The 25,279-nt window shown below is 45.5% G+C and overlaps 6 protein-coding genes across 6 annotated transcripts in view; 4 read left to right on the top strand and 2 right to left on the bottom strand.

Moving 5' to 3' along the window:
• KIF4A (kinesin family member 4A) overlaps positions 1 to 25,279 on the top strand; it is a 102,561-nt gene that overhangs the window by 6,440 nt on the left and 70,842 nt on the right. The gene's annotated exons all lie outside the window — the stretch shown is intronic.
• Positions 2,564 to 15,020, bottom strand: LOC310692143 (uncharacterized protein). The gene is made up of 8 exons (XM_083472753.1): positions 14,927 to 15,020; positions 12,493 to 12,751; positions 12,351 to 12,389; positions 8,604 to 8,900; positions 5,532 to 5,882; positions 4,569 to 4,673; positions 4,330 to 4,469; positions 2,564 to 3,637 (listed from the first exon to the last, which is right to left on the bottom strand). The coding sequence occupies exons 2-8, from the start codon at positions 12,668 to 12,670 to the stop codon at positions 3,500 to 3,502; spliced, it is 1,248 nt and encodes a 415-aa protein (XP_083328879.1). The 5' UTR covers positions 12,671 to 12,751; positions 14,927 to 15,020; the 3' UTR covers positions 2,564 to 3,499.
• On the top strand, positions 16,130 to 16,606 carry LOC310691288 (histone H2B 7-like). The gene has a single exon (XM_083471013.1). It carries the CDS (start codon positions 16,147 to 16,149, stop codon positions 16,525 to 16,527), a length of 381 nt encoding a protein of 126 aa, XP_083327139.1. The 5' UTR covers positions 16,130 to 16,146; the 3' UTR covers positions 16,528 to 16,606.
• On the top strand, positions 18,389 to 19,184 carry LOC310692461 (histone H4). Its single transcript, XM_083473405.1, has one exon. The coding sequence runs from the start codon at positions 18,800 to 18,802 to the stop codon at positions 19,109 to 19,111; it is 312 nt and encodes a 103-aa protein (XP_083329531.1). The 5' UTR covers positions 18,389 to 18,799; the 3' UTR covers positions 19,112 to 19,184.
• On the top strand, positions 20,335 to 21,025 carry LOC310692457 (histone H2B 7-like). The gene has a single exon (XM_083473401.1). The coding sequence runs from the start codon at positions 20,568 to 20,570 to the stop codon at positions 20,946 to 20,948; it is 381 nt and encodes a 126-aa protein (XP_083329527.1). The 5' UTR covers positions 20,335 to 20,567; the 3' UTR covers positions 20,949 to 21,025.
• LOC310691997 (histone H3.2) lies at positions 21,764 to 22,541 on the bottom strand. The gene has a single exon (XM_083472343.1). It carries the CDS (start codon positions 22,278 to 22,280, stop codon positions 21,870 to 21,872), a length of 411 nt encoding a protein of 136 aa, XP_083328469.1. The 5' UTR covers positions 22,281 to 22,541; the 3' UTR covers positions 21,764 to 21,869.

Below are 25,279 nucleotides of genomic sequence, written 5' to 3'. Positions count from 1 at the left end.
CAAACTGCCAACCTTCTGATCAGCAAGTCCTAGGCTCTGTGGTTTAATCCACAGCGCCACCCGCATCCCACTATTAAACATTAACAGCTTCCCTAAACAGGGCTACCTTCAGATGTGTTCTAAAAGTCTGGTAGCTGTTTTTCTCTTTGACATCTGGTGGGAGGGCGTTCCACAGGGTGGGTGCCACCACCGAGAAGGCCCTCTGCCTGGTTCCCTGTAACTTGGCTTCTCACAGGGAGGGAACCACCAGAAGGATAAGGAGTGAGTTTTTGGTTACCGAGGTGTTGCCTCCATCCATTCATCTATGACCAATCATGGGCTTAGGCGACCTTGGCAAGTAGGGCAGCAAAAGCCAACCCCCCTATTTTGTCTATAACAAGAGAGAGGCCCCAAACCTGTTATCAAAGCAGCAAATTTCATGCTCGGCCGGCGTCCCTCGAAGGCCAATGGCTGTGTCCTCTGCTTCACCACTGTCTCTCTGCTTTCAAAGAGAGGATGGGCTGTCTCTCCCTGACTCAACCAGACTGTCAGACGCAAAGACAAGAGCAGGAACTGAACAGTCATCGCCTCCTTTCCTCCCAGCCACCACAAAGCATTGCACCTGCGCCCCCAGTGCAGCTCATAGGCCTTGAGGACACCAAAAGCTGCTGGGTGGAACAACCGATGTTCCAACCAGCTCACCACATCTCTCCTTGCAGCGCCTATGCCCAGCCTCCTTTGTAACCAAAACGCTTGAGAAGGCGGTAGAACGAGGCTAGAAATGAGAAAGCGGAAGGACGCAGCAATCACAGGTGGCCGACTCAAAAAGGGGCCTCAAGAAGAAGATCAAATCTATCCATTCTGAAGGAAATCAGCCCTGAGTGCTCACTGGAAGGACAGATCCTGAAGCTGAGGCTCCAAGACTTTGGCCACCTCATGAGAAGAGAAGACTCCCTGGAAAAGACCCTGATGTTGGGAAAGATGGAGGGCACAAGGAGAAGGGGACGACAGAGGACGAGATGGGTGGATAGTGTTCTCGAAGCTACCAGCATGAGTTTGACCAAACTGCGGGAGGCAGTGGAAGACAGGAGGGCCTGGCGTGCTCTGCTTCATGGGGGTCTCGAAGAGTCGGACACGACTAAATGACTAAACAACAACAACAAAATCTTAGAAGAGTCCTGGTAATCTGGCCAAAGTGGCTTCTAGTCCAGCATCTTCTTCTGACAGTGGCCAACTAGGCACCCCTTTTGGGGAAAGAAGAGACCAGGATCAGCAGAATGGGAACTCCAGCACCAGGGAGCAGGAATAAGATCCTCAACGACCGCCTCTCCCTACATGAAGGGATCCAGACCCTGCGATCATCACCCAAGGCCCTTCTTTGTGTCCCTCCTCCACAAGAGGTCTGGAGGGTGTCAGCACGAGAACGGGCCTTTTCTGTTAGGCGTAATGGTTTGATTCACACAGAAATGAAAAAGGTACACGTATTAAAGAAGGTTTAAAATGGAACATGGCTAAATGTGTATTGGTAACACTGAAGTTTCCCCCAATGCTGTTTTCTAAAGCTGTAATTAGTTTTCTGAGCTGCAATTAGCTAATGATGACCTGCTGTTTGTTTCTCTACTCTGTACTGAGAGTGAACCTTTGATCATGTGATGAAGGTATTGAGTTGCAAATCTGCCGTTTTGAACAGAGCTGCCTTTGAGTCTTTGCCTTCCAAACCCAATAGAGTGAAGATGCAAATGGAGTCTTTCTCTGAACGCAAGAGAACAATCCATGTGATAATGGTTTGGCAAGAGTTGGAAAGCTAGTAGGAGAGAGAGAGAGAGAGAGAGAGAGAGAGAGAGAGAGAGAGAGAGCACTCTGCTTATAGGTCTATTTTGACTATTTCGTACAGCGGTACCTTGGGTTACATACGCTTCAGGTTACATACGTTTCAGGTTACAGACTCTGCTAACCCAGAAATAGTCCCTGGGGTTAAGAACTTTGCTTCAGGATGAAATTGTGCTCTGGCGGCGCGGTGGTAGCAGGAGGCCCCATTAGCTAAAGTGGTGCTTCAAGTTAAGAACAGTTTCAGGTTAAGAACAGACCTCTGGAATGAATTAAGTACTTAACCCAAGATACCACTGTATTTTGTAAGATGCTGAGCCTATGCTGGTCAACACAATATATTGTATGGGTGTTTTAATTATTTTGAATAAAGTTCTGCCAGGAAAAGTTTAAGCAATATTTTCATGGGTCTGGACAAAGTTTCATTTCCAAAGGAGTCAGTTCTTAAGCTACCACTTGCTTCAAAGAGCACAAAATTTTATATCTGCAACATTTTCTGCAGTGGCTCCCCAATTGTGGGACGCTCTCCCCACAGAGGCTCCTTCTGGTGCCTTCATTATACATTTTTAGGTGCCAGGCAATTATTTAAATGTGTTTTTGGGAAGGGGGTTATTGTTTTGCTTTGTTCTTGTTCTTATTATGACCTTTGCGGTTTTATTCTGTGAACCACGCTGAGAACTTCGGTTGAGGGGTAGCATACAAATTAAATTAAATTAAAAAATAAATATTCATGAGAACCATATTACTATGCAGGAAGCACAACAATTATAATAATTTTATTATTCGTACCCCGCCCATCTGACTGGCTTGCCCCAGCCACTCTGGGCGGCTTCCAACAACTATAAAAGCATAATGAAACATCAAACATTAAAAACTTCCCTGAACAGGGCTGCCTTCAGATATCTTCTAAGAGTAATATAGTTCTTTATTTTCTCAACATCTGAAAAGAGGACGTTCCATAGGGTGGGTGCCACTACCGAGAAGGCCCTCTGCCTGGTTCCCTGTAACTTGGCTTCTCGCAGGGAGGGAACCGCCAGAAGGCCCTCGGCGCTGGACCTCAGTGTCTGTGTTGGACGACGGGGGGGTGGAGACGCTCCTTCAGGTCTACTGGGCCTTTGAGGCCATTTAGGGATTTCAAGGTCAGCACCAACACTTTGAATTCTGCCCAGAAACGTACTGGGAGCCAATGCAGGTCTTTCAGGTTTTATATGGTCTTGGTGGCCACTCCCAATCACCAGTCTGGCAGCTGCATTCTGGATTAGTTGTCATTTTGAGATGTTTCTGCCCTCTTCTCTTTCCCAACCATGTTTGTAAATGACACTGTAAATCTTTAATCACATCAGAATTCAACTTGTAAGAATCGAATTGTCTTTATTGAATAGAAGCTGCGTTGATTTCTGTGGAACGTGAGGAGGACCTCAACCAACACGTATTTGTCTGTTTTCTTTTCTTAAATTTACATCCCATCCTTTCTTCCATCACTGGACACCATCATAGCAGCACATCTGTGGTTTCCAGCTAGTCACCCACCCAGACACTGACCAGACCCGGACCTGCTTAGCTTCCGCAAGATGGGCACCTCCCGTGCCTTCAGCCATGCCCTGGCTGAGAGCAATAAACCAACTGGCAGGCGATGTAGAATCCTTTGGCAGCCACTCAGAACTCCACAATCTCTTTCCTTTCCACAATCTCTTCACTTTCTTCCTCTGTTAATAGGTGGAAATAGAACCTCGCTGTACATCACCTTCTCCTCTTCCACCAGTCGGAGCCCATTTCCTAAGCAAGACTTAGCAGAGCAGAATTTGATGGTGGCGTAGGTGATGGTTGAGCCCTGTGGGAACAGAAGGAATGTGAGGGTGCCATTGGTCAGCACTGAAAGCAGGAGGGGCCTGGCAAATAACCTCCCTGGGTACCTTATCTGGTATTGTGGACACTGGTTGGCAGCAGCTTTCTAAGTCCTTCACAGCCTTACCTGAAGAGGCCGGTGGGATTGATCCTCAGACCTTCTACATGCAGAGCATATGTCCTACTGTTGGCCTACAACCCTACATAGCCGGAGCTCAGAGAAGGAAGCTTTTTCCCCACTTCCTAGTGCTTGATCATAGGCTCCCAGTATGTTTCCGAGCACAATTCAAAGTGTTGGTGCTGACCTTGAAATCCCTAAATGGCCTCAAAGGCCCAGTAGGCCTGAAGGAGCGCCTCCACTCCCATCGTTCAGTCTGGACACTGAGGTCCCGCTCCGAGGGCCTTCTGGTGGTTCCCTACCTGCGAGAAGCAAAGTTACAGGGAACCAGGTAGAGGGCCTTCTCTGTGGTGGCGCCCGCCCAGCAGATGTCAAGGAAATAAACAACTATCTGACTTTTAGAAGGTATCTAAAGGCAGTACACAATAGAGATCTCTGTCCACGAGCTTGGTCATTTGTAGGCTATCATTGCATCTTGCAGTAGCACCACATTCCATAAAGGTACTTAGGCAGTTTTTCCATGGATGTAACTAATATTACACATGAATCTCTGTGCTTACTTGGTCGTGTTCCTGCAAAACTGCTGTTTGGGGCTCCCCTGTTTCAAGATCACCCCGTTCCTTCTCCTCCTCCTCCTCCTCCTCCTCCTCCTCCTCCGCCTGCTGTTCTTCTGGCTCAGAATCCTGCTGGCATTTCCCTGCTTCCAAAAAGGAGAGAAAGAGAGACAAAGGCGGAAAAGGTACACACAATATTATTCACATAAGCATCACAGTATCCTCAAAACCCATCACATAACTACCAGTCTTTTTCTGTCCAAAGTAGAGAACGAGGAGAATCATCAGAATCACAAACGGGACTGCCAGATATGCAAATGCCAGCGATGGACCTGTTGATGATGAAGGATCTGAGAAAAGAAAGGAAAAATGGTTAGGTTATTGCATTTTTAATAAGGCTTCCTTGTCCTTGGATGCGAGACAGGCAGCAAATGTCATGCAAAATAAATATTCAAGTTCTGAACTTTCAGGACAAGTAACTAGTGCCAGACTTTTCTAGACAAGTTGAAGAGGGAAAATGTTTGAGCCCTGCAAATAACACTTCTCTCTCTACCTCTCTCTCTCTCTCCTTTCAATCCTTTCAAATATGAACTGCTCACTCTTACTCAACAATAAGGCTGAGGTGATGTATGGAAGTGAGAGCTGGACCATAAAGAAGGCTGATCGCCGAAGAATGGATGCTTTTGAATTCTGGTGCTGGAGGAGATTCTTGAGAGTCCTATGGACTGCAAGAAGATTAAACCTCTCCATTCTGAAGGAAATCAGCCCTGAGTGCTCACTGGAAGGACAGATCCTGAAGCTGAGGCTCCAAGACTTTGGCCACCTCAGAAGAAGAGAAGACTCCCTGGAAAAGACCCTGGTGTTGGGAAAGATGGAGGGCACAAGGAGAAGGGGACAATGGAGGACAAGATGGTGGGACAGTGTTCTCGAAGCTCCCAGCATGAGTTTGACCAAACTGCGGGAGGCAGTGGAAGACAGGAGTGCCTGGCGTGCTCTGGTCCATGGGGTCACGAAGAGTCAGACATGACTAAACGACTAAACAACAACAAAAGGCATAGGAAATAAAATAGATGACATTTACAGGTTACAGGGAATGACAGACATTTTGCTCAATCTCCCCCCTTTTTCTGGCCCATCCAGTGGCGCCCCCTTAATACTTCAATCAACACAGAAAAATGGAATATCCTTCTGCTAAATTGAGCTCTAACTTTCCCCAAATGACTCGCCTGGGACTTTCACCATGATTTTCACCGTCTGGCTCCAGGAAGAGGTCACCCACCGGCCACCAACCTCTTCCTCATAGCTGCAAGCAAATTCTCCACTATGGTTGAGCTTGGCTTTCAAGATGCTAACAGAGGCATTTGAGAAGTTAGTTCCAGGTTCTCTGAAGCTCCACACAGATCCTTCATCGCTGAAGGTTATCGCAAGTCCATCCCTGTAGAAAGCGAATCTTTTCTCAGTCTCTCCCTCGTTGGCCAGGCAAGTGAGGTTTAGGGAGTCCCCTTCGTTCACCGCTCCAGGTGGAGGATTCACTTTCAGCGTTGGAGAGGCAGGGTGATCTGGAGTGATCGTTCACAAAGGAGAAGCAATCAGCTGAGGACAAGGCTCAATGGTTAAGAGACTGTGATCCACTTGGCTTTTAAAGAGAAGGCATGTATTTTGGTTGGACAGCTCTATGAAAAGTCATGGCTCTGACGCTGGCATTCTGCTTCGTCAATTGCCAGCTCTGTGGCTGCAAGATTGTCACAGGAGCGCCTGGACTAAAATTGCCCATCAAAACCTTCACTCTTGTGGTTTATCACCACAACAGCTAATCACTTTGGGTTTTAGTAAAGCAAGCGGTCTAATTTGTCAGCGCCTGAATGAGACTGACACGGGACGTGTGTGGCGCTGTGGGTTAAACCACAGAGCCTAGGACTTGCCGATCAGAAGGTTGGCGGTTCGAATCCCTGTGACGGGGTGAGCTCCCGTTGCTCGGTCCCTGCTCCTGCCAACCTAGCAGTTCGAAAGCACGTCAAAGTGCAAGTAGATAAATAGGTACCACTCCAGTGGGAAGGTTAACGGTGTTCCCGTGCACTGCTCTGGTTCCCCAGAAGTGGCTTAGTCATGCTGGCCACATGACCCGGAAGCTGTATGCCGGCTCCCTCGGCCAATAAAGCGAGATGAGCACCGCAACCCCAGAGTCAGTCACGACTGGACCTAATGGTCAGGGGTCCCTTTACCTTTACCTTAAATGAGACCTAGCGCCAGAACAACTTGGCCACAATAAGAAACTTTTGCCAATGGTATGACTACTTTCTACCTTCCCATTTCAACTCTCTGGCACCCTATCTGCATAACCTAGCAATTCTAAAATATAGACGTGCTTTTAATCTCGCGAGATTGAATGTACTGCCCTCGGCTGTACTTGAGGGACGATTCCAACAGATTCCACATGAAAAACACTTATGTCCCTGCGGAGATGGCAGTACTGAATCAGCGGCACACGCCCTTCTGGCTTGCACTCTTTATAAAGACTTGAGGAATGAGATTATCACCCCTTTTTATTGTCCATTCTGGGTCGCCCAGCCACTGCCACAGCGTCCTTTCTCTTGGCAGATCAAGATGAGCAGGGGACAGCAAAGGTTGCAAGGTTTTTAGCTGGGGCAATCAGAACTAGATCCACTATTTGACTCTTGATTCAAAACCCGAAAATGTATTTTATATAATTGACTTTTTATTTCTATTCTTTGTATATCATATTGTTGTTTTATTGCTATGGCGGATGGTTGACGCAAATAAAGATTCATTTATTCAGCTCTGTGGACAACTATGACACCCAAAGAAGTTTGTGTTACGAATCTGGGGTTCAGCAGGGAACAATTTCCCCAGAAATTTCAACCCCCCCTTGGAAAAAACATTCAGACCTGATGATGTGTTGCAACCAGATAAGTCCTACTCAGAGGAGACCCATTGAAATTAATGGCCTTCAGTTAGCCGTGCCCCATTACCTTCAATGCATCTACTCTGAGTAGGACTAGCTTTGAATATAATCTAATCTCACCTAAGGCGTTGCTCCTTTGCAATATATACGCCATCAGTAGGAAATGAAATTACCTAGTAGACAGATTCTCATGGCATTTAATAACTCAACAATAAACATTCCCACATGCTAGCACCCACAGTATGTTTACTCTGAAGGAAGTTGCATGCAGTAAATTAAAGCAGTCCCTCCAAGTATCCCAATTTTCCAGGGACAGTCCCTGGATTGACAGAAGCCATCTCACCTTCTGATTTGATCCCGGAATGTCCTGCTTTTCCTTAGGATGTCCCTATTTTCATCAGGGAAATGTTGGAGGGGATGTGAATGCTGCTCCTTTCATTATTAGTACAGTGGTACCTCAGGTTAAGTACTTACCGTATTTTTCGCACCATAGGGCGCACCGGACCATAGGGCGCACCCAGTTTTTTGGGGGGGAAATAAAGGGGAAAAAATTATTTCCCCCCCAGGCGCGGGGCTGGGGTGGGGGAAGCTCGAGCTTCCCCAGCCCCCAAACAGGCAGCTCTCTGCAAGCCGTGGGAGCGCTCCCGCTGCTTGCGGAGAGGTCCACGAAGCCTGGAGAGCGAGAGGGGTCGGTGCGCACCGACCCCTCTCACTCTCCAGGCTTCAGTGAAAGCCTGCATTCACACCATAGGACGCACACACATTTCCCCTTCATTTTTGGAGGGGAAAAAGTGCGTCCTATGGTGCGAAAAATACGGTAATTCGTTCCAGAGGTCCGTTCTTAACCTGAAGCACCACTTTAGCTAATGGGGCCTCCTGCTGCCGCCGTACCTCCAGAGCGCGATTTCTGTTCTCATCCTGAAGCAAAGTTCTTAACCTGAGGTACTATTTCTGGGTTAGTGGAGTTTGTAACCTGAAGCGTCTGTAACCCGAAGTACCACTGTACAGTGGTACCTTGGTTCTCGAACGGCTTAGTCGACGAACAAATCAGCTCCTGAGCGCTGCAAATCCAGTAAGTGTTCCAGTTTTTGAACGTTTTTCGGAAGCCGAACATCCGACGCAGATTCAGATTGAGTGCAGGATGCTCCCGCAGCCAATCAGAAGCCATGCCTTGGGTTTAAAACGGTTTCGGTAGTCGAACGGACTTCTGGAACGGATTAAGTTTGAGTACCAAGGTTCCACTGTACCTTATTACCTTCAAGGCAGTCTGAAATCCTTTCGGAACACAGTGCTCCTCTCCCTCTTGTGTTGCAAATTAACAAGATAATGTCAAGCAGTAAAATTCAAAGATGCTCACCTGCCATGGCTACAAAGACAAGGTTGCTCTGTGGGGACCATATTTGCTGTCTTGAGGGCATGATAAAGTACAAACAGCTGTAATTCCCAACAGTATCTTCGTTGACACGGAAAATCTCATAAGGCCCCATTCCACTATTGGGCAACTCCTTGAAGGTCCGATCTTGCTGTTCTTTGAGGAATGTGTATCCTGCCACCTCCAAACCATCAGGAGCCGAACAAGTGAGAATCACCTTTTCACCTTTGATGTAGACGGGGTGCTGGGGATCCAAGGAAAGAATTGCTGCAGGTGGGATCTCTGGAGAAGGAGAGGAAACCCAGCCAGTCAGGAAACAAACAAATGAAAACCAGAGGACGAAGACACTCTGAGAAGGAAACTGAAGGCACACACTATGAAAAGCGCTTCCTATGTACTACTTGTCTCTAATTTTAAAAAGCAGAGACATCACCTTGCCAACAAAGGTCCATATAGTAAAAGCTCTGGTTTTCCCAGCAGTGATGTATGGAAGTGAGAGCTGGACCATAAAGAAGGCTGATCGCCGAAGAATGGATGCTTTTGAATTCTGGTGCTGGAGGAGACTCTGGAGAGTCCCATGGGCTGCAAGAAGATCAAACCTCTCCATTCTGAAGGAAATCAGCCCTGAGTGCTCACTGGAAGGACAGATCCTGAAGCTGAGGCTCCAAGACTTTGGCCACCTCATGAGAAGAGAAGACTCCCTGGAAAAGACCCTGATGTTGGGAAAGATGGAGGGCCCAAGGAGAAGGGGACGACAGAGGACGAGATGGTTGGACAGTGTTCTCGAAGCTACCAGCATGAGTTTGACCAAACTGCAGGAGGCAGTGGAAGACAGGAGTGCCTGGCGTGCTCTGGTCCAGGGGGTCACAAAGAGTCGGACATGACTAAACAACTCAACATCATCAACAACAACATGTATTACTTGTGGGATCTGGAAAGAGAAGCTGCTGAATTGCAACTCATTACCAAACTTAAAACCATGGAGAGACCTGGTCTCAACAGAGACATTGGATTCTTATCTCATGATACACGACTAAGCCATTTCTCACCTTCTCACCCCTTGCCTTTTCCTGTAAGACCTATTACAGTCGTTAAGAGTCGTCAACAGGCTCATCTCAGCTATCTGCCAATCTCCCATTCCCACCACCCTTCTAAGTAATACCCCTCCCCACCTTCTCACTATATAGAAGGATCTGGCAACTTCTGTTTCAGTGTATCTGAAGAAGTGTGCATGCACACGATAGCTCATACCTAGAACTAACTTAGTTGGTCTTTAAGGTGCTACTGGAAGGAATTTTTTTATTTTTACTTGTGGGATGTGAGACATAAGTAGCAGTCAAGTACCGGAGTGTCTCTGGCGCCATCTGGTGGCCAAACGGGAAAAGGTAAACCGTGGAAAATAGAAAGGAACATAGAAAGGAGAAGAAATATAAGGATGAATAATAAAATTCACGGAGTAACAGTGGGCCAGCAAAATTACAAAATAAAAGCGTTCACGGATGACATTGTATTAACCTTAGAGCAACCAAGAGTGAGCATACCAGGCGTGACAAAAGAGATAAATAGATCTGGAAAATTGGTTGGCTTTAAATTAAAGAAAGGGGAAACCAAGATGCTGGTAAAAAATATGGATAATCAAACAAAAAAAGACATTGAATCAGAATGTGGGTGGAAAATAGAGGATGTACATCTCCAAAACAAAAAACAAAAAACGAATAAAATAAAACCTACATACAGCAACAGTGTTTTGTGTCGCGTAGGCTCCTATTTGTTATGTGTAAAAGACATTAGATACCTATGAGGTCCATAAATTATCATATAGCATATATTCAACAAAAACAACTTGTTGTTGGCAAAGGACAGCTGGACATCTAAAGGGCCCCATTACCTTCAGTAGCTGAGGGCCACATCAAACCTAAATGCGGCCCTGAATCTGCGACTTGAGGAAGTTCTCTCAAAATTGTGCATGGATGGTATTTAACACTGAGGTGCCTCCCTTAAAACCCAATAGCCCTCTGTTATGTTGCAGAGGGTGCAAATTATACGCACATACCAACATATGTGGTAGGAATGTCCACAAATAGAACTACTTTGGAAAGAAGTTTTTAAAGAGATCTCTCAGACAACCCCAGCGACCACTTAATTTATATACTTCAGATATGGACCAATGAAGAAGGAATTGATAACACATTTATTAACGGCAGCTAGAATGGTAATAGCAAGTACTTAGAGAAACTTGCAATTAATGAATATTGATCACTGGTGTAACACAGTCAGACAAACAGCTGTAATGAAGAAGCTGTCACAAAAACGGAAAAGGAGGGAAACAAACAGTATAATTTTTACACTTCATGGTGTGATTTTATTAAGTATACATATGAGACAACACATGGATGAGAAATACAACATATATTGCAGTATGGTGCAGATAAGCAAGCACAACTCATTAGCTAGCTCCTCCAACTCAAGTTGATTTGCTGAAGAATTCATTATACTAGTTTACTGTAACCACCAGATTATTGTGTACTGAAAAATAATGTGTTTAGTATTTTACCCATTCTTTGTCAGCCATGTACGGTAAGTCTAACTATTTAATTTTGTAACAAGGGGTGTGTGTGACATTTTTTAAATAAAAAAGTAACACCCTTACATCCCTTGGAACTGTGGCAAGTTCTTAAAGAAATGGGAGTGCCTGATCTCCTCATCCGTTTCCTGAGAAATCTCTATGTGGGACAAGAAGCTACAGTTAGAACTGGATATGGAACACCTGACTGGTTCAAAATTGGGAAAGGAGTACGGCAAGGCTGCATATTGTCTCCCTGCTTATTTAACTTATATGCAGAATTCATCATGCGAAAGGCTGGGCTAGATGAATCCCTAGCCGGAATTAAGATTGCCGGAAGAAATATCAACAACCTCAGATATGCAGATAACACAACCTTGATGGCAGAAAGTGAGGAGGAATTAAAGAACTTTTTAATGAGGGTGAAAGAGGAGAGCGCAAAATATGGTCTGAAGCTCAACATCAAAAAAACGAAGATCATGGCCACTGGGCCCATCACCTCCTGGCAAATAGATGGGGAAGAAATGGAGGCAGTGAGAGATTTTACTTTCTTGGGCTCCATGATCAGTGCAGATGGTGACAGCAGTCACGAAATTAAAAGACGCCTGCTCCTTGGGAGAAAGGCGATGGCAAACCTAGACAACATCTTAAAAAGCAGAGACGTCACCTTGCCAACAAAGGTCCGTATAGTTAAAGCTCTGGTTTTCCCAGTAGTGATGTATGGAAGTGAGAGCTGGACCATAAAGAAGGCTGATCGCCGAAGAATTGATGCTTTTGAATTATGGTGCTGGAGGAGACTCTTGAGAGTCCCATGGACTGCAAGAAGATCAAACCTCTCCATTCTTAAGGAAATCAGCCCTGAGTGCTCACTGGAAGGACAGATCCTGAAGCTGAGGCTCCAATACTTTGGCCACCTCATGAGAAGAGAAGAAGACTCCCTGGAAAAGACCCTGATGTTGGGAAAGATGGAGGGCACAAGGAGAAGGGGATGACAGAGGACGAGATGGCTGGATAGTGTTCTCGAAGCTACCAGCATGAGATTGACCAAACTGCGGGAGGCAGTGGAAGACAGGAGTGCCTGGTGTGCTCTGGTCCAGGGGGTCACAAAGAGTCGGACACGACTAAACGACTAAACAACAACAACAAACAAGAATGGAAGTCAACTTTACCTGGGTGGGTTGATTTCACAAGAAGGATCTGGAGACAGGCTGGAAGTGCAGAACAAAGGAGAGATGCAATAAAAATGGCGTGAATGTGAATGTGATAGAAAGCAAATTTCCCCCATCTGAGGAGGGCAGAGAGGTCACCAACCTGTCACAAAAGCGGCAGACTTCATGCTCTGTCCGTATCCTTCAAAGATCACCCACGGCTGGGGGACCCAACTCCCTCCTTGCCCTGCTCTCTCTCTCAAGACAGACAAGAAGCTGGTGCTGCTGAAACAAACCCCTGAGACAGGAACTGCAACACCACACCTTTCCCTCCAGCACATTGCCAGTTAGCATTTCTTGATCTGATGTGTAGAAATCTTTCCTATTCTGCTTAATTCGAGAGGGTTACTGGGAGCTTTTCTCTGTGTGAAAGAAACAAGCAGAAGGTTCATGATGTTTGAGTTGTTCCTTCAGAGAAGCTGAATACAGCTGACTTAAACTGATTCCCTTATTTCAGGGGTGGCCAACTCCCAAGAGACCGCGATCTACTCACACAGTTAAAAACTGGCAGTGATCTACCCCTGGTGATCTATCACAGACGTCCAGTGATCTGCCGGCAGATCACAATCTACCTGTTCAACATGCCTGCCTTATTTCTTCTGTCAAAGTCATGCTGACTACGGATAATAATACGGCTGAGAGGAGCCTAGGTTTCACTTTATCTTTCTGTCTCTCTTCCTTCTGGTGTGGTGTTCTATATATAGCGTTTTAGTCTTATTATAAGTTATTGTAAGTTTAAGTTAAGACTGCTGCAACTGGATTTCCTATGGACGGTGCCAATCCTGAATGTATTGGATCTGTGACCATTATGCTCATTTGCCTTCAGTAAAGCTCTCTGCTGGATGAAATATCAATTTGCCTTTATAATATTTAAATAAATCATTATTGTTACCTTAACTCTTTGCTCATATGAGCTAATTGACTTCCCTCCCTCCCGCCTCATGGTTTTCATAATTCACTTCTATATCCTAGCATTTGTACCTCTTCCAATTTACATTTCACTTGTTCCAATTATCACAAATTTTGAGTAAATATAAAAAGGCAGTAATCATCGTTACAGGTCTTTTCATAACAACCCTGCTAGTGTTGTTAATTGTTTACAATTATCCTTCAAATATTGTACAAATTTACTCCAGTCTTTTTGGAAAGCTCTATCACACTGGTTTTTGATTCTCCCAATCAGCTCCGCCAATTCTGTATATAGTGTTAAGGTTTAGTCTTATTATAAGTTATTGTAAGTTTAAGTTAAGTCTGTTGTAACTGGATTTCTTATGGACGGTGCCAATCCTGAATACATTGGATTTGTGACCATTATGCTCATTAGCCTTCAGTAAAGCTCTCTGCTGGATGAAATATCAATTGCCTTTGGTCTACTTTTTGGGAATCCTGCAATGTGTTTAAGTTTTTGCTCTGCTAACGATACGCTGGAGTTCTCCTCTGGATCAATACTGAGCAGAATTTCAATGACATGAACCCTGAGCTCGGTGCAGAACTGAGCCTATAGGCCATAAGCTTTACTCAGCCCCATCAAAGGGCTGCTAACCACATCTGATCTAGCTGTGACAACGCCATCACTTGTTTTTATCTGTGTTCAAATAGATAGTGCAGATAGATAGCGTTCAGTTCAGCCTCGGTTGGTTAGACTAGAGCATGGGACTGATAATGCCAAGTTTGCAAGTTCGATTCCCATATGGGACAGCTGCATATCCCTGCATTGCAAGGAGTTGGACTAGGGCAGGGGTCTGCAACCCGCGGCTCCGGAGCCGCATGTGGCTCTTTTACACCTTTGCTGTGGCTCCGGGGCGGATACTAGCAAGGGGAGGAGGCGCATTGTGCGCCCCGACACTCCCCACTGTGGCGGGCGCTGTACTGGCTGTGACGTCGCATGGGGGCGGTGCGTGTGTCACACACCGTCCCGACGTCACCTTCCCGCCCGCTGTCGGATCGCGGCTCCGGAGATATATTTGTTTTAAATGCCGCAATGGTTTTGCGGCTCCCAGGTTGTTTTCCTTCGGAAACGGGTCCAAGTGGCTCTTTTTGTCTTAAAGGTTGCAGACCCCTGGACTAGGGTTATAACCAGTGGCGTAGCGTGGGTTGTCAGCACCCGGGGCAAGGCAAGTAATTTGCACCCCCTAACCCGTGGATTTGCGCCCCCTAACCCTAACCCCCAGATGTTGCGCCCGGTGCGGCCGGCCCCCCCTGCACCCCCCACGCTACGCCACTGGTTATAACTCTACAATTATGTGATTTTCAAAGTAGCCAGAATGCAACAATGTGGAGAGGGGGGGGCATGAGAAAGCACCCGTCCCCACCCCTGCAAATTCAAGAGCACAGTGCATGGCTTCTTGGTGTGTACACCATCAAAACAAATATGCAACATAAAGGCCAGGAAACTGTAATAGAAAAGCAGATAAAAACCTGGATTATTGAATTAGAATGTAATAAGAACAGTTCCTTGCCAGGGACCTAGGTGCCGGCCTGCCTCAACATTCTGCCTGTCCCCAAAGCTGACCACAGGAGTAAAGAGCAGAGCTCACCACATCCGTCCTTGCTGTGCTTTTGCCTGTTAACCAAAGCGCTTGAGAAAAAGACAGAGCAGCAGAGTGGGGCTGGAGGTGAGAAAGAGGAAGGATGCTGCCGGCTCAGAAAGGGGTCATGCAAACTTGAGAAGTTGATTGGGCCAAAGTGGCCTCTCTTAGCTCAGCATCCTCTTCTTAGAGTGGGCAAGGAGATGCCCCTCGTGGGAAGCAGCAGTAGAGCAGAAACTGAAACCCCAAGGAGCAGGGTGAGACACTTTGTTAGGATCGTTGTCAGAACATCCTCCTCCATTGCAGATGCCACAATGATAAACATCAAGCTAAGCCGGGTCCTGCTTTGGAAATCGCCTTATACCGAGTCAGAACACTGGCCCATTTAGCTCACAGATGAACGTGGGGTAAAACCTCCTCTTCCCCCAAAAAGTTGCCCACTTTCCGAGCCAGCCAGGAGTCGAACCTAGAATCTTCTGATCCGTAGTCAGACGCGTTATCCATTGCGCCACTGGCCCTTGGGCACGTGTTACTCTGGCTGGTTTGGCTGAAGACAGAGCTGACTTAACATACATTCAGCATCCTGACTTCCCTCAGCTGGGAGAACTAGGAGACAAAGAGGGGCAGGGCAGCCTCCCGATGTGTTTATCTTTCCCCTTTCCCAACCTATAAAGGCAAATAGCAGGAGGGGCTTGATTATTTTCCTGATCATCATGATCAAATGCAGCAGCGTATAGCAAACGGCAGGCTCCAGAGAGCTCATTGTCTGGTTTGCATGCATCTAATCCGAAAAGGAAGCAAAGCAGGGATACTGGTCGGTCCTCTGAGATCCCTTCCATTATCCTAAAAACTCATCGCTGTCAAACGACGCCCAATGAGAATCCCATAAGCCGCGAGCAAAACTTCAAAATTCCCGCGCGGCTTCTCATTTGCCTAGTTCGTTTCTCGGATTGTAAACGAGCACTTCTGATTGGATGGCGGGGGAAACTGAACCAATGAGAGCGAACTCTCGATTTAACCAATAGGAAATGGACTCCCTTTGGCGCTAAAGTGAAGGAGCCTTGGCTATCCAATGATAAACAAACGCTTCCATGCTATTTGCATACTACATTGCCGACCAATAGAAATTTGAGGGTTTGAAGTGCTAATTTGCATGAGACTCGTATAAATACAAGCGGCGGCGAAGAGCACTTCATTTCTCTCTCGGCGGTTGCTGGAATCGTTTCGAGATGCCTGAGCCTGCGAAGTCGGTTCCCGTGCCTAAGAAAGGGTCGAAGAAGGCCATTACTAAGACCCAGAAGAAGGGCGACAAGAAGCGCAAGAAGAGCAGGAAGGAGAGCTACTCCATCTATGTCTACAAGGTGCTCAAGCAGGTCCACCCGGACACGGGCATCTCCTCCAAGGCCATGAGCATCATGAACTCCTTCGTCAGTGACATCTTCGAGCGCATCGCGGCCGAGTCTTCCCGCCTGGCCCATTACAACAAGCGATCCACTATCACTTCCCGGGAGATCCAGACTGCTGTGCGCCTGCTGCTGCCCGGGGAGTTGGCCAAGCACGCTGTGTCTGAGGGCACCAAGGCCGTCACCAAGTACACCAGCTCCAAGTAAACTTGGGGGGGAAACTCCTCCACTTAAACCAAAAGGCTCTTTTAAGAGCCACACAAATTATTTTAAAAGATGAAATCACTACTGAGTTATTTCTTAGGGCTTCCAACTTGTACCCAAAATATCTACTACAATCTGGCCACCACTTTCAAAAGTAATAGTTTAAAACTTATTAAATTGGTTCAACAGTTACTAGCATTTAAGCTGGGGGTTTCATTGGTGTAATAAGCATTAAGAACTTTACCAATCCAGTACAGGAAAAGGCAAGTTACTGTTTTCTGGGAGACAACATTGTTCTGTTGTAATAACTGGTAACATATCAACCTACCACTAATCCTTTGCATAAGCACACACATTGAATAGCTAAATACACATTTTCTAATTGGTAATTAACCATTTTCTTTTGTGCAGCTTTGGGATCTGATAATATAGTTAGTTTTATGTGGTTCTATGGTGTAATGTTTAGCACTTTGAACTCTGATTCCAGCGTTTTTAAGTTCAAATCTCAATAGAACCTACAACTTACATTGAGCAAACGTTCATCAAGAATTACGAAGTCCTATCACTTCCCCAACTTTATACTTCTCTCAAAAATGTTGCCTGGTCACTTCCTCCCCCCCACTCTGCACTTTGTACCATATATTAATTCTGATTTCAGATCTGTGAAACTAGAAACTGAATCCATTTCTTTATTGTATTAAATCTGAATAGTAAAATATTGGTATGTAGTTGTGTTCCTCTACAACCTTTTCAATAAAATAAATATTGGACGCAGGAAAAGCAGTTTTGAGTTTCATCCAGTCTTTTCCCAGGGACTATTTAGTGACTTTTTTAGTGTCTAATCAAGGCAAGAATACCTGTGAGATCTGAAAACTCATGTTTTGAAGGAATTCGACCCTCCCCAAACTTATTTTCTCCCTATCTGGGGTTCAAACTACTTTTCCGCTTGAGGTTCTCCCAATTCTCTCCCGCAACAGCCTCCAAATATATTATCGGTCAATGTGTTCTGGTAGCATGAAGATAGGTGACAGCTGCAGTTCTGATTCCTATTACCTAGGAGTCATTGTCTTCGTGTTTGGCAATCACTCGTCGCCAAGTTAGATTGTCTTCCACGAACACGGTCTTAACAGTGAGTCTGTAAGTGACTGTGGAGGCCAATTCTGGATCCACACATCCTTCCACAGTAGGGACATAGGTTTCCAGGTGGGAGTTGATCATGGTGAGGGTTTGCCAAGCGTGCCTTCCTCTTAGCGCGTTTCTCCCTTGCATCCTGAGTTTTAGTGTCTTCAAATCCCATGATACCTTTGGTAAAGGCTGTTCTCCAATTGGAGCACTCGCAGGCCAGCGTTTCACAATTGTTGGTGTTTATACTACATTTTTCCAGATTTGCCTTGAGAGTCTTTAAACCTCTTTTGCTGACCACCAGCATTACGCTTTCCATTTTTAAGTATCGAATACAGTAGTTCCTTTGGAAGACGATAATCAGGCGTCCGCACAACATGACCAGTCAAGCTGATGTTGAAGAATCATTTCTTCGACAGTGGTGATCTTTGCTTCTTCCAGTACGCTGGCATTAGTTTGGCCTTCAAAACAAGGTTCTTCCTGCTGCAGCTTGTACACTTTACAGAGGTTTTTTTTTTAATTAGTTCTAGAACACTTATCAGTTTTAGGATCTAAACCTTTGGCTAATTAAGCAATCTGTGTTGTGGCCTTTTAAAGTGTGTGTGAGGGGTTATTATTATTTTCGCTATGTATTTTTGTATTGTAAACCGCCCTGTAATCCTGATGAAACGTACAGTAGTATAGAAACTTAATAATAAAATATTCAGTTTTTACCAAGGGGCGCTAAAGCTAAATTAACTCTGGTCTCTTCTCCATTCCCTTAGTTCACAGTTAAAATTAGCGGATAGATTTAAGTGAAGTGGAATTTCTGTCTCGTGCCGTGCTTTTCCCAGCCCAGCCATTTATTTGTCAAAAAAACAACAACAAATCACCAGCAATTCGATTTCCAAGAATCTAGGACGGGTGTTATCAAAAGCGCCGAAGTTGTAATTCATGTACGCTGACAGAACAGTTTATCTTCACTAGGAAAAACGTCATTCGGCAGGTTGAATTGTATGAAGACCCGCGGCATATTTTTACTGGTTGAGAGGCGTGGGTGGAGCAAACGTTGAAGTTTTCCCTCTGGTCGGATCCGATACTATAAAAGAACAACTGCAGAGGCTTACGCTACATTGGTTTCTCGTGAGACTGTAACCGATTGTGATTTAGCAAGATGTCTGGCCGTGGCAAAGGTGGCAAGGGCTTGGGCAAAGGGGGTGCCAAAAGGCACAGGAAGGTTCTTCGTGATAACATCCAGGGAATCACTAAGCCCGCTATTCGCCGGCTGGCTCGCCGCGGAGGAGTGAAGCGTATTTCTGGGCTGATCTACGAGGAGACTCGAGGTGTCCTAAAGGTGTTCCTGGAGAACGTGATCCGCGATGCCGTAACTTACACCGAGCACGCGAAAAGGAAGACCGTGACAGCTATGGATGTGGTGTACGCCTTGAAGCGCCAGGGTCGTACTCTGTATGGATTTGGCGGCTAAATTCTTGATTTCGTATTCGCAACTCAAACGGCCCTTTTAAGGGCCACCACTTGCCCGTAAGAGAGCTGTTAAATGCGCTAAAATAGTTCTGTTTTTTAAAAGGCTTTCTGCATCTGCATTAGTGAATTGGGAATTCTCGAGAGTTCGGCTTGACTTCATAGTAGAGCTGACTGAAGGGACGGAAGGCTTGAAGTAAAAAGTTTTATCGTTCCTGTTGGGGGTTTTTTTCAAGGTTACAAGCACCTAATGTAGCCTTGAACGAGCATGGGCAGTTTAGATACGGGTTTTCTTTGGTTGCACAATAACTATGCCTTTTCAATATATATTTCCAGAGCGTTCATGGCGGGCGGGGATGTAGCTCAGTGGTAGAGCGCATGCTTTGCATGTATGAGGCCCCGGGTTCGATCCCCGGCATCTCCATTAAACGTTTTGCACACGAAATTTTACGTTTTAATTTTTTAAAATAGGATTGATTTCCTGATTAGATATCGTCCTAGCCTACAGAAGATACCCACACCTGAAGATTTTATTAATGCCTTCGATACATGTTGAAAAAGGGGCATAACGAGTCCCCATAGGGCAATTGCCAAAACTACGCAATGCACGTGATTGCTCGAAGCCGTTTAATCCGATTATCAATGGCGCCCCCCCCCCGGGGATTTAAGGGAATCGATTATCATGAGAACACGTTGGAATCTGATTTGGGAAAGCTTCATATCAAAAAGGGAGGTGGCGTTTTTTTAGAAGCGCAACCGTGCTTGAAAAATTGGTCGACACTTCCGTCCCTGAACCTTGAGAAAGAGAACGGAAGGGAAGGTTTGGGGAGATTATCGGGGGTTTGGGGGTTGGGAGGGAAACTACGGGGGAAATCAAAATAGTGCAGTAATCAAACGGTTTCCTACAGGAACTTGCAAGCCTCCGTTTTGAATGCTAAAGAGTAAAAGACAAAGCAACAGGGCTTTCTTTAAAAAATAATTCGGCGAAGAAGTTGGCAATCATGAGAGTGCTCAGCAATTTTATTGCGAATTTACAGTACTATATTCCGTTTCTCAAAAGGAAATTTGGTGTTTGTCTGATTTTTAATGGGAACAGATAGTCTGACTCTAAAATTAACCCTTTTTGATCTAATAATTGTATTATCTTTTTTAAAAGGATTTGCCCGAAACGTTTTGCTCAATTTGGCCTGTGGCTTCGAATCGCATTTTTGATTGGATAGCAATGCAAGCTTTCCAGTCAGCGACCAATACCATATTGAGCTTGTAATTCAAACTCTAGGGAGCGTTGTTCTTGAACCAATGGGAAACACGTATTTTCTGCCTATAGAAACGCAGTATTTGAAACAGTCTCCCGACCAGCCAATCAGAAAACGAGTGCTTCAAGCCCTTCATTTGCATGAAGCTGGCATAAAAGGCGTTAGTTTCTCCCTGCGCTACAGAAGTAGCGGCCGATTTTGAAAATGCCTGAGCCTGCGAAGTCGGTTCCCGTGCCTAAGAAGGGGTCGAAGAAGGCCATCACTAAGACCCAGAAGAAGGGCGACAAGAAGCGCAAGAAGAGCAGGAAGGAGAGCTACTCTATCTATGTCTACAAGGTGCTCAAACAGGTCCACCCGGACACGGGCATCTCCTCCAAGGCCATGAGCATCATGAACTCCTTCGTCAACGACATCTTCGAGCGCATCGCGGCCGAGTCTTCCCGCCTGGCCCATTACAACAAGCGATCCACTATCACATCCCGGGAGATCCAGACTGCTGTGCGCCTGCTGCTGCCTGGGGAGTTGGCCAAGCACGCTGTGTCTGAGGGCACCAAGGCCGTAACCAAGTACACCAGCTCCAAGTAAACTAAAACCCAACACTCCACTTAAACCCAAAGGCTCTTTTAAGAGCCCTCCACCTTTTCTTTAGAAGAGCTGTACTTGCTTTTCACTTAGGGAAAAAAAAGTGCTAGATGCTTGCAGCAGATTCAAACGTAAAATTAACCCAAGCAATTTAAGGTTGGCGTATTGGATAACCACCACATGTGCTTCAATTTGCTATTAAATCAAGAACTAAACCAAGCTATTGCAGTTTCCTACCTAGTTGTAGCTGATAGTACAGTGTTTCACAAAGACGCAGCATTCTTTCCAGTATGCTGTTGAAATCCAAAGTTGTGAACTGTATACCAGGTGTCTTAAGCATGAAACAGCAAAGCTGGATTTTTAAACTGCAGGTTAGATCAGCTGCAATATATATATATTAGCGGCATGAATCAAATGTGTAGGACCCTTTTGATACTAGTAGAAAGTTCTAGGTTAAGGGAAGCAATTAGAATGAGGCAGGGAACTGTTCCTTTACGGAAATGGCTGTAAAAATTTCTCATAGATAGGCCAAGCTTTCTACCCTGTTGGTCCTATACATAGACCCACTGAAAGTGTATGAAGATCAAATATGGGCCTACTGTAGGTATTTATTTTAAGCAGCGTCTCAAGGTTGAAAAGACTCCTAAAGCAGCGAAGTGGTCAAAAATATTTGCATTTTTCCACACTATCATGAAGGACATATGCATCCTGTAAAAGGGATCTACCACCACCCCGACCTAAGAGCGCTTAATATTTATATCTGAAGAAGTTATATGCAGAAAATGTTAACAGCATTTTCGGGCGCAGCTTTCGCATTTTGCCCTACCGAAGGGGACACCGAAAGCAAGAGCAATTTCCAGCCATTTTGAGAGTATGTAGTGGCTCTTAAAAGAGCCTTTTGTTCTTTGAGCGAGAGGTGCCGATTTAAGCCCTTTCTCCGCGGATGCGGCGAGCCAGCTGGATGTCTTTGGGCATGATGGTGACCCGCTTGGCGTGGATGGCGCACAGGTTGGTATCTTCGAAAAGACCCACCAGGTAAGCCTCGCTCGCCTCCTGAAGGGCCATCACCGCAGAGCTCTGGAAGCGCAGGTCGGTCTTGAAATCCTGCGCGATCTCTCGCACCAGACGCTGGAAGGGCAGCTTGCGAATCAGCAGCTCCGTCGACTTCTGGTAGCGACGGATCTCTCGCAGGGCGACAGTCCCAGGGCGGTAGCGGTGAGGCTTCTTCACGCCCCCGGTGGCCGGGGCGCTCTTCCGGGCGGCTTTGGTCGCCAGCTGCTTCCGAGGCGCCTTCCCGCCGGTGGACTTGCGAGCGGTCTGCTTAGTACGAGCCATTAGAGAGCTACAAGGCGAAAAGAATAGAAAATTAGCACCTTCTCTCACGGCTGACACCAACGATATGTTGAAAGCGGCTTTTGGCGGGCTATTTATACTGTAATTCCTCTGCTTGGATTGGCTAACAGCGTTGACCAATCACTTGCCGGATTTGAATCTCCCGCGCTTTGCAGGGATTGGACGTGATTTGAAGCCGCAACGTCTCCCTCCTTTTCTCTTTTTACCTTCCCTAGCTTGCCTCGCTCACAATATATTTGTTGTTTCCAGGATTCTTTTAATAAAATGAAGGCGAGGACACAACATATGTGGACTTAATTTCATGAAGAACATACATTTCTGGGCTGTGCTCCCTCAATCTGAGTTTCAATTTCTTAGGGATTACCCGGTAGCGAGCGAAAACTAAATATTTTTATTTAAATATCCCGCGCGGCGACACGAATGGACAAAAACGGAAGTTAGCCATTGACCAATCAGAACGAAGCAAATGGTAGCGCAGCGTGAGACTTAAATACTGCTGGAATTGTACAGAGAATTGCAGAAAGTGCCGGTTTACATGCTTGCAGCTGATTAGACGAGTAGACAGAACACAAAAGAACAAAAGAAAATTTAGTCTTGCAAACTAAAATGAGAGAGAAAAAGAACTCCTTTCGTAAGGTAGCGTGGCCGAGCGGTCTAAGGCGCTGGATTAAGGCTCCAGTCTCTTCGGGGGCGTGGGTTCGAATCCCACCGCTGCCAGTATCTATTTTCCTGTTAACTGAATGCTGACCACATGGAAGATTGTTTTTTTCTGCTACTGTCTGAGTTTTGGAACCCGCAAGCGATTTTATGTTCCCTTTCATACGACTGAGATTGTATCGTATATTAAATATTAGTATTGTGTTCAGTGCTGATCAGTGGAGTATAGCATTCTTAATCTAACACTTTAAACTGTTAATGGGTATTAATAATATAGAATAATAGTAAGAATACATATACAGCTATTGTTTTTGCGATCACCATTTCCGCGCCTCCCCGGCAAAATGTGCGCTTCTCCCCGTCGGGGAATCGAACCCCGGTCTCCCGCGTGACAGGCGGGGATACTTACCACTATACTAACGAGGACTTCGCTGATCCGCAGTTTTCCTGATTTGATGTTATCCTAATAGTATTCGAGTCTGCCTAAGGGCTGAGACCTCCCAAAAAGCAGGTGTGACTAATTATGTACGAGGATGCTGCAGCCCTGGTTTTCTTTTTTAATGCAATGTTTCTCACATTTACCTGGGACGAAGGCCCATTGCATATAATGAGGCTTCCTTTCGGATAAACACGCATAGGTTTGCACTGTTAAGCAGCTTAGAAAGTGATTTCTGACCTTTCCTTGATTTTTTTGAAGTGATTCATTTTCATAAGAGTTTCCTAAGAATTTTCACTGATGAAGGAGAAAAGATATTGTGCCATTGTGCCACTGTATGTCACTGGGTTGATGGGTTTTTGTGTGTGCTGGGGAAAGAAATTGCTGAATTAACTAATTGAATTGGAATACAAAAAAGGGAGGTATGAGGAGGTCAGGGAAACAAGGATATGAATGTAAGGCATGGAAAGATTGATTCATTTTTTTCTTTTTTCTTTTCCTTTGTAAGTGTTTTTATTTTTTTATTTTGTATTTTATATTTTTCTTGTATTTTTATTTTTGTTTTTTATTTTTGCATTTCTTGTTTTTATGTAATTCTTTTCTCTGAAATCTTAATAAATATCATTTTGTGTGTGCTGTTTCCACGATATTGTCTGTTACTATGACATTCCATTGAATTGTTGTAGCCACTGCTGTGTGGCATTATCTGTTTCTATTAATTTCTTTAAATATCTATCAAACATTTTGTATATTCAGTTCAAGGGGTCCAGAAGCAGTGTTGTATCAATTTCAGTTTTATACATTTCACCTTTTTCAGAGAAGCAGGAACAATTTATCTTCGCCTGATTTTCTACCTCACAACAAGCTTGTGAAGTTGGCAAGACTGAGAGGGAGTGACTGGCTTCAGATCACCTAATGAGTGACTTTTAGGTCATTTTATCACGAGTAGACAATTTAACTGCCAGTCTTCCCGGGTCTGATGTAGCACTCACCAGTCATAGATGTCAGCCAATGGATCCCAGAGACTACATTGCCACCATAGCCAGGGATAAAAGGATAAAATTTCAGGGTGTTACAATATAGTTAGGTGACTCATTACTGACAGTGAAGTCTTAATAATAATAAAAACAATAATAATAATAACAATAATTTATTATTTATACTCTGCCCATCTGGCTGGGTTTCCCCAGCCACTCTGGGCAGCTTCCAACAGAATATTAAAATACAAAAATCTATTAAACATAAAAAACTTCCCTAAACACAGCTGCCTTCAGAAACTCAGATAGCTGCTTATTTCCTTGACATCTGGTGGGAGGGCGTTCCACAGAGCGGGTGCCACCACCGAGAAGGCCCTCTGCCTGGTTCCCTGTAAATTTGCTTCTTGCAGTGAGGGAACCGCCAGAAGGCCCTCGGAGCTGGACCTCAGTGTCCGGGCTGAACGATGGGGGTGGAGACGCTCCTTCAGCTAAACTGAGCAGTTTAGGGCTTTCAAGGTCAGCACCAACACTTTGAATTGAGCTTGGAAACATACTGGGGGCCAATGTAGGTCTTTCAGGACCGGTGTTATATGGTCTCGGCAGCCGCTCCCAGTCACCAGTCTGGCTGCCGCATTCTGGATTAGTTGTAGTTTCTAGGTCACCTTCAAAGGCAGCCCCACGTAGAGCACATTGCAGTAGTCCAAGCAGGAAATAACTAGAGCATGCACCACTCTGACGAGACAGTCTGCGGGCAGGAAGGGTCTCAGCCTACGTACCAGATGGAGCTGGTAAACAGCTGCCCTGGACACAGAATTGACCTGCGCCTCCATGGACAGCAGTGAGTCCAAAATGACTCCCAGGCTGTGCACCTGGTCCTTCAGGGGCACAGTTACCCCATTCAGGACCAGAGA

Source organism: Podarcis liolepis, assembly GCF_965112155.1.
Source record: "Podarcis liolepis genome assembly, chromosome: 13".
Lineage (NCBI taxonomy): Eukaryota > Metazoa > Chordata > Lepidosauria > Squamata > Lacertidae > Podarcis > Podarcis liolepis.
Note: the sequence above shows the minus strand (reverse complement) of the source record. Positions and strands in the feature narration are given on the sequence as shown.

Coding starts and splice junctions, on each gene's coding strand:
- LOC310692457 (XM_083473401.1), top strand. CDS start 20,568: ATGCCTGAGCCTGCGAAGTCGGTTCCCGTGCCTAAGAAGGGGTCGAAG.
- LOC310691997 (XM_083472343.1), bottom strand. CDS start 22,280: ATGGCTCGTACTAAGCAGACCGCTCGCAAGTCCACCGGCGGGAAGGCG.
- LOC310692461 (XM_083473405.1), top strand. CDS start 18,800: ATGTCTGGCCGTGGCAAAGGTGGCAAGGGCTTGGGCAAAGGGGGTGCC.
- LOC310691288 (XM_083471013.1), top strand. CDS start 16,147: ATGCCTGAGCCTGCGAAGTCGGTTCCCGTGCCTAAGAAAGGGTCGAAG.
- LOC310692143 (XM_083472753.1), bottom strand. CDS start 12,670: ATGTGCTGGAGGGAAAGGTGTGGTGTTGCAGTTCCTGTCTCAGGGGTT. Junction 8,901..12,350: donor TGTGAAATCAACCCACCCAG/GTAAAGTTGACT, acceptor CTCCTTCTCCAG/AGATCCCACCTGCAGCAATT. Junction 3,638..4,329: donor TTTTGCAGGAACACGACCAA/GTAAGCACAGAG, acceptor CTGTTCCCACAG/GGCTCAACCATCACCTACGC.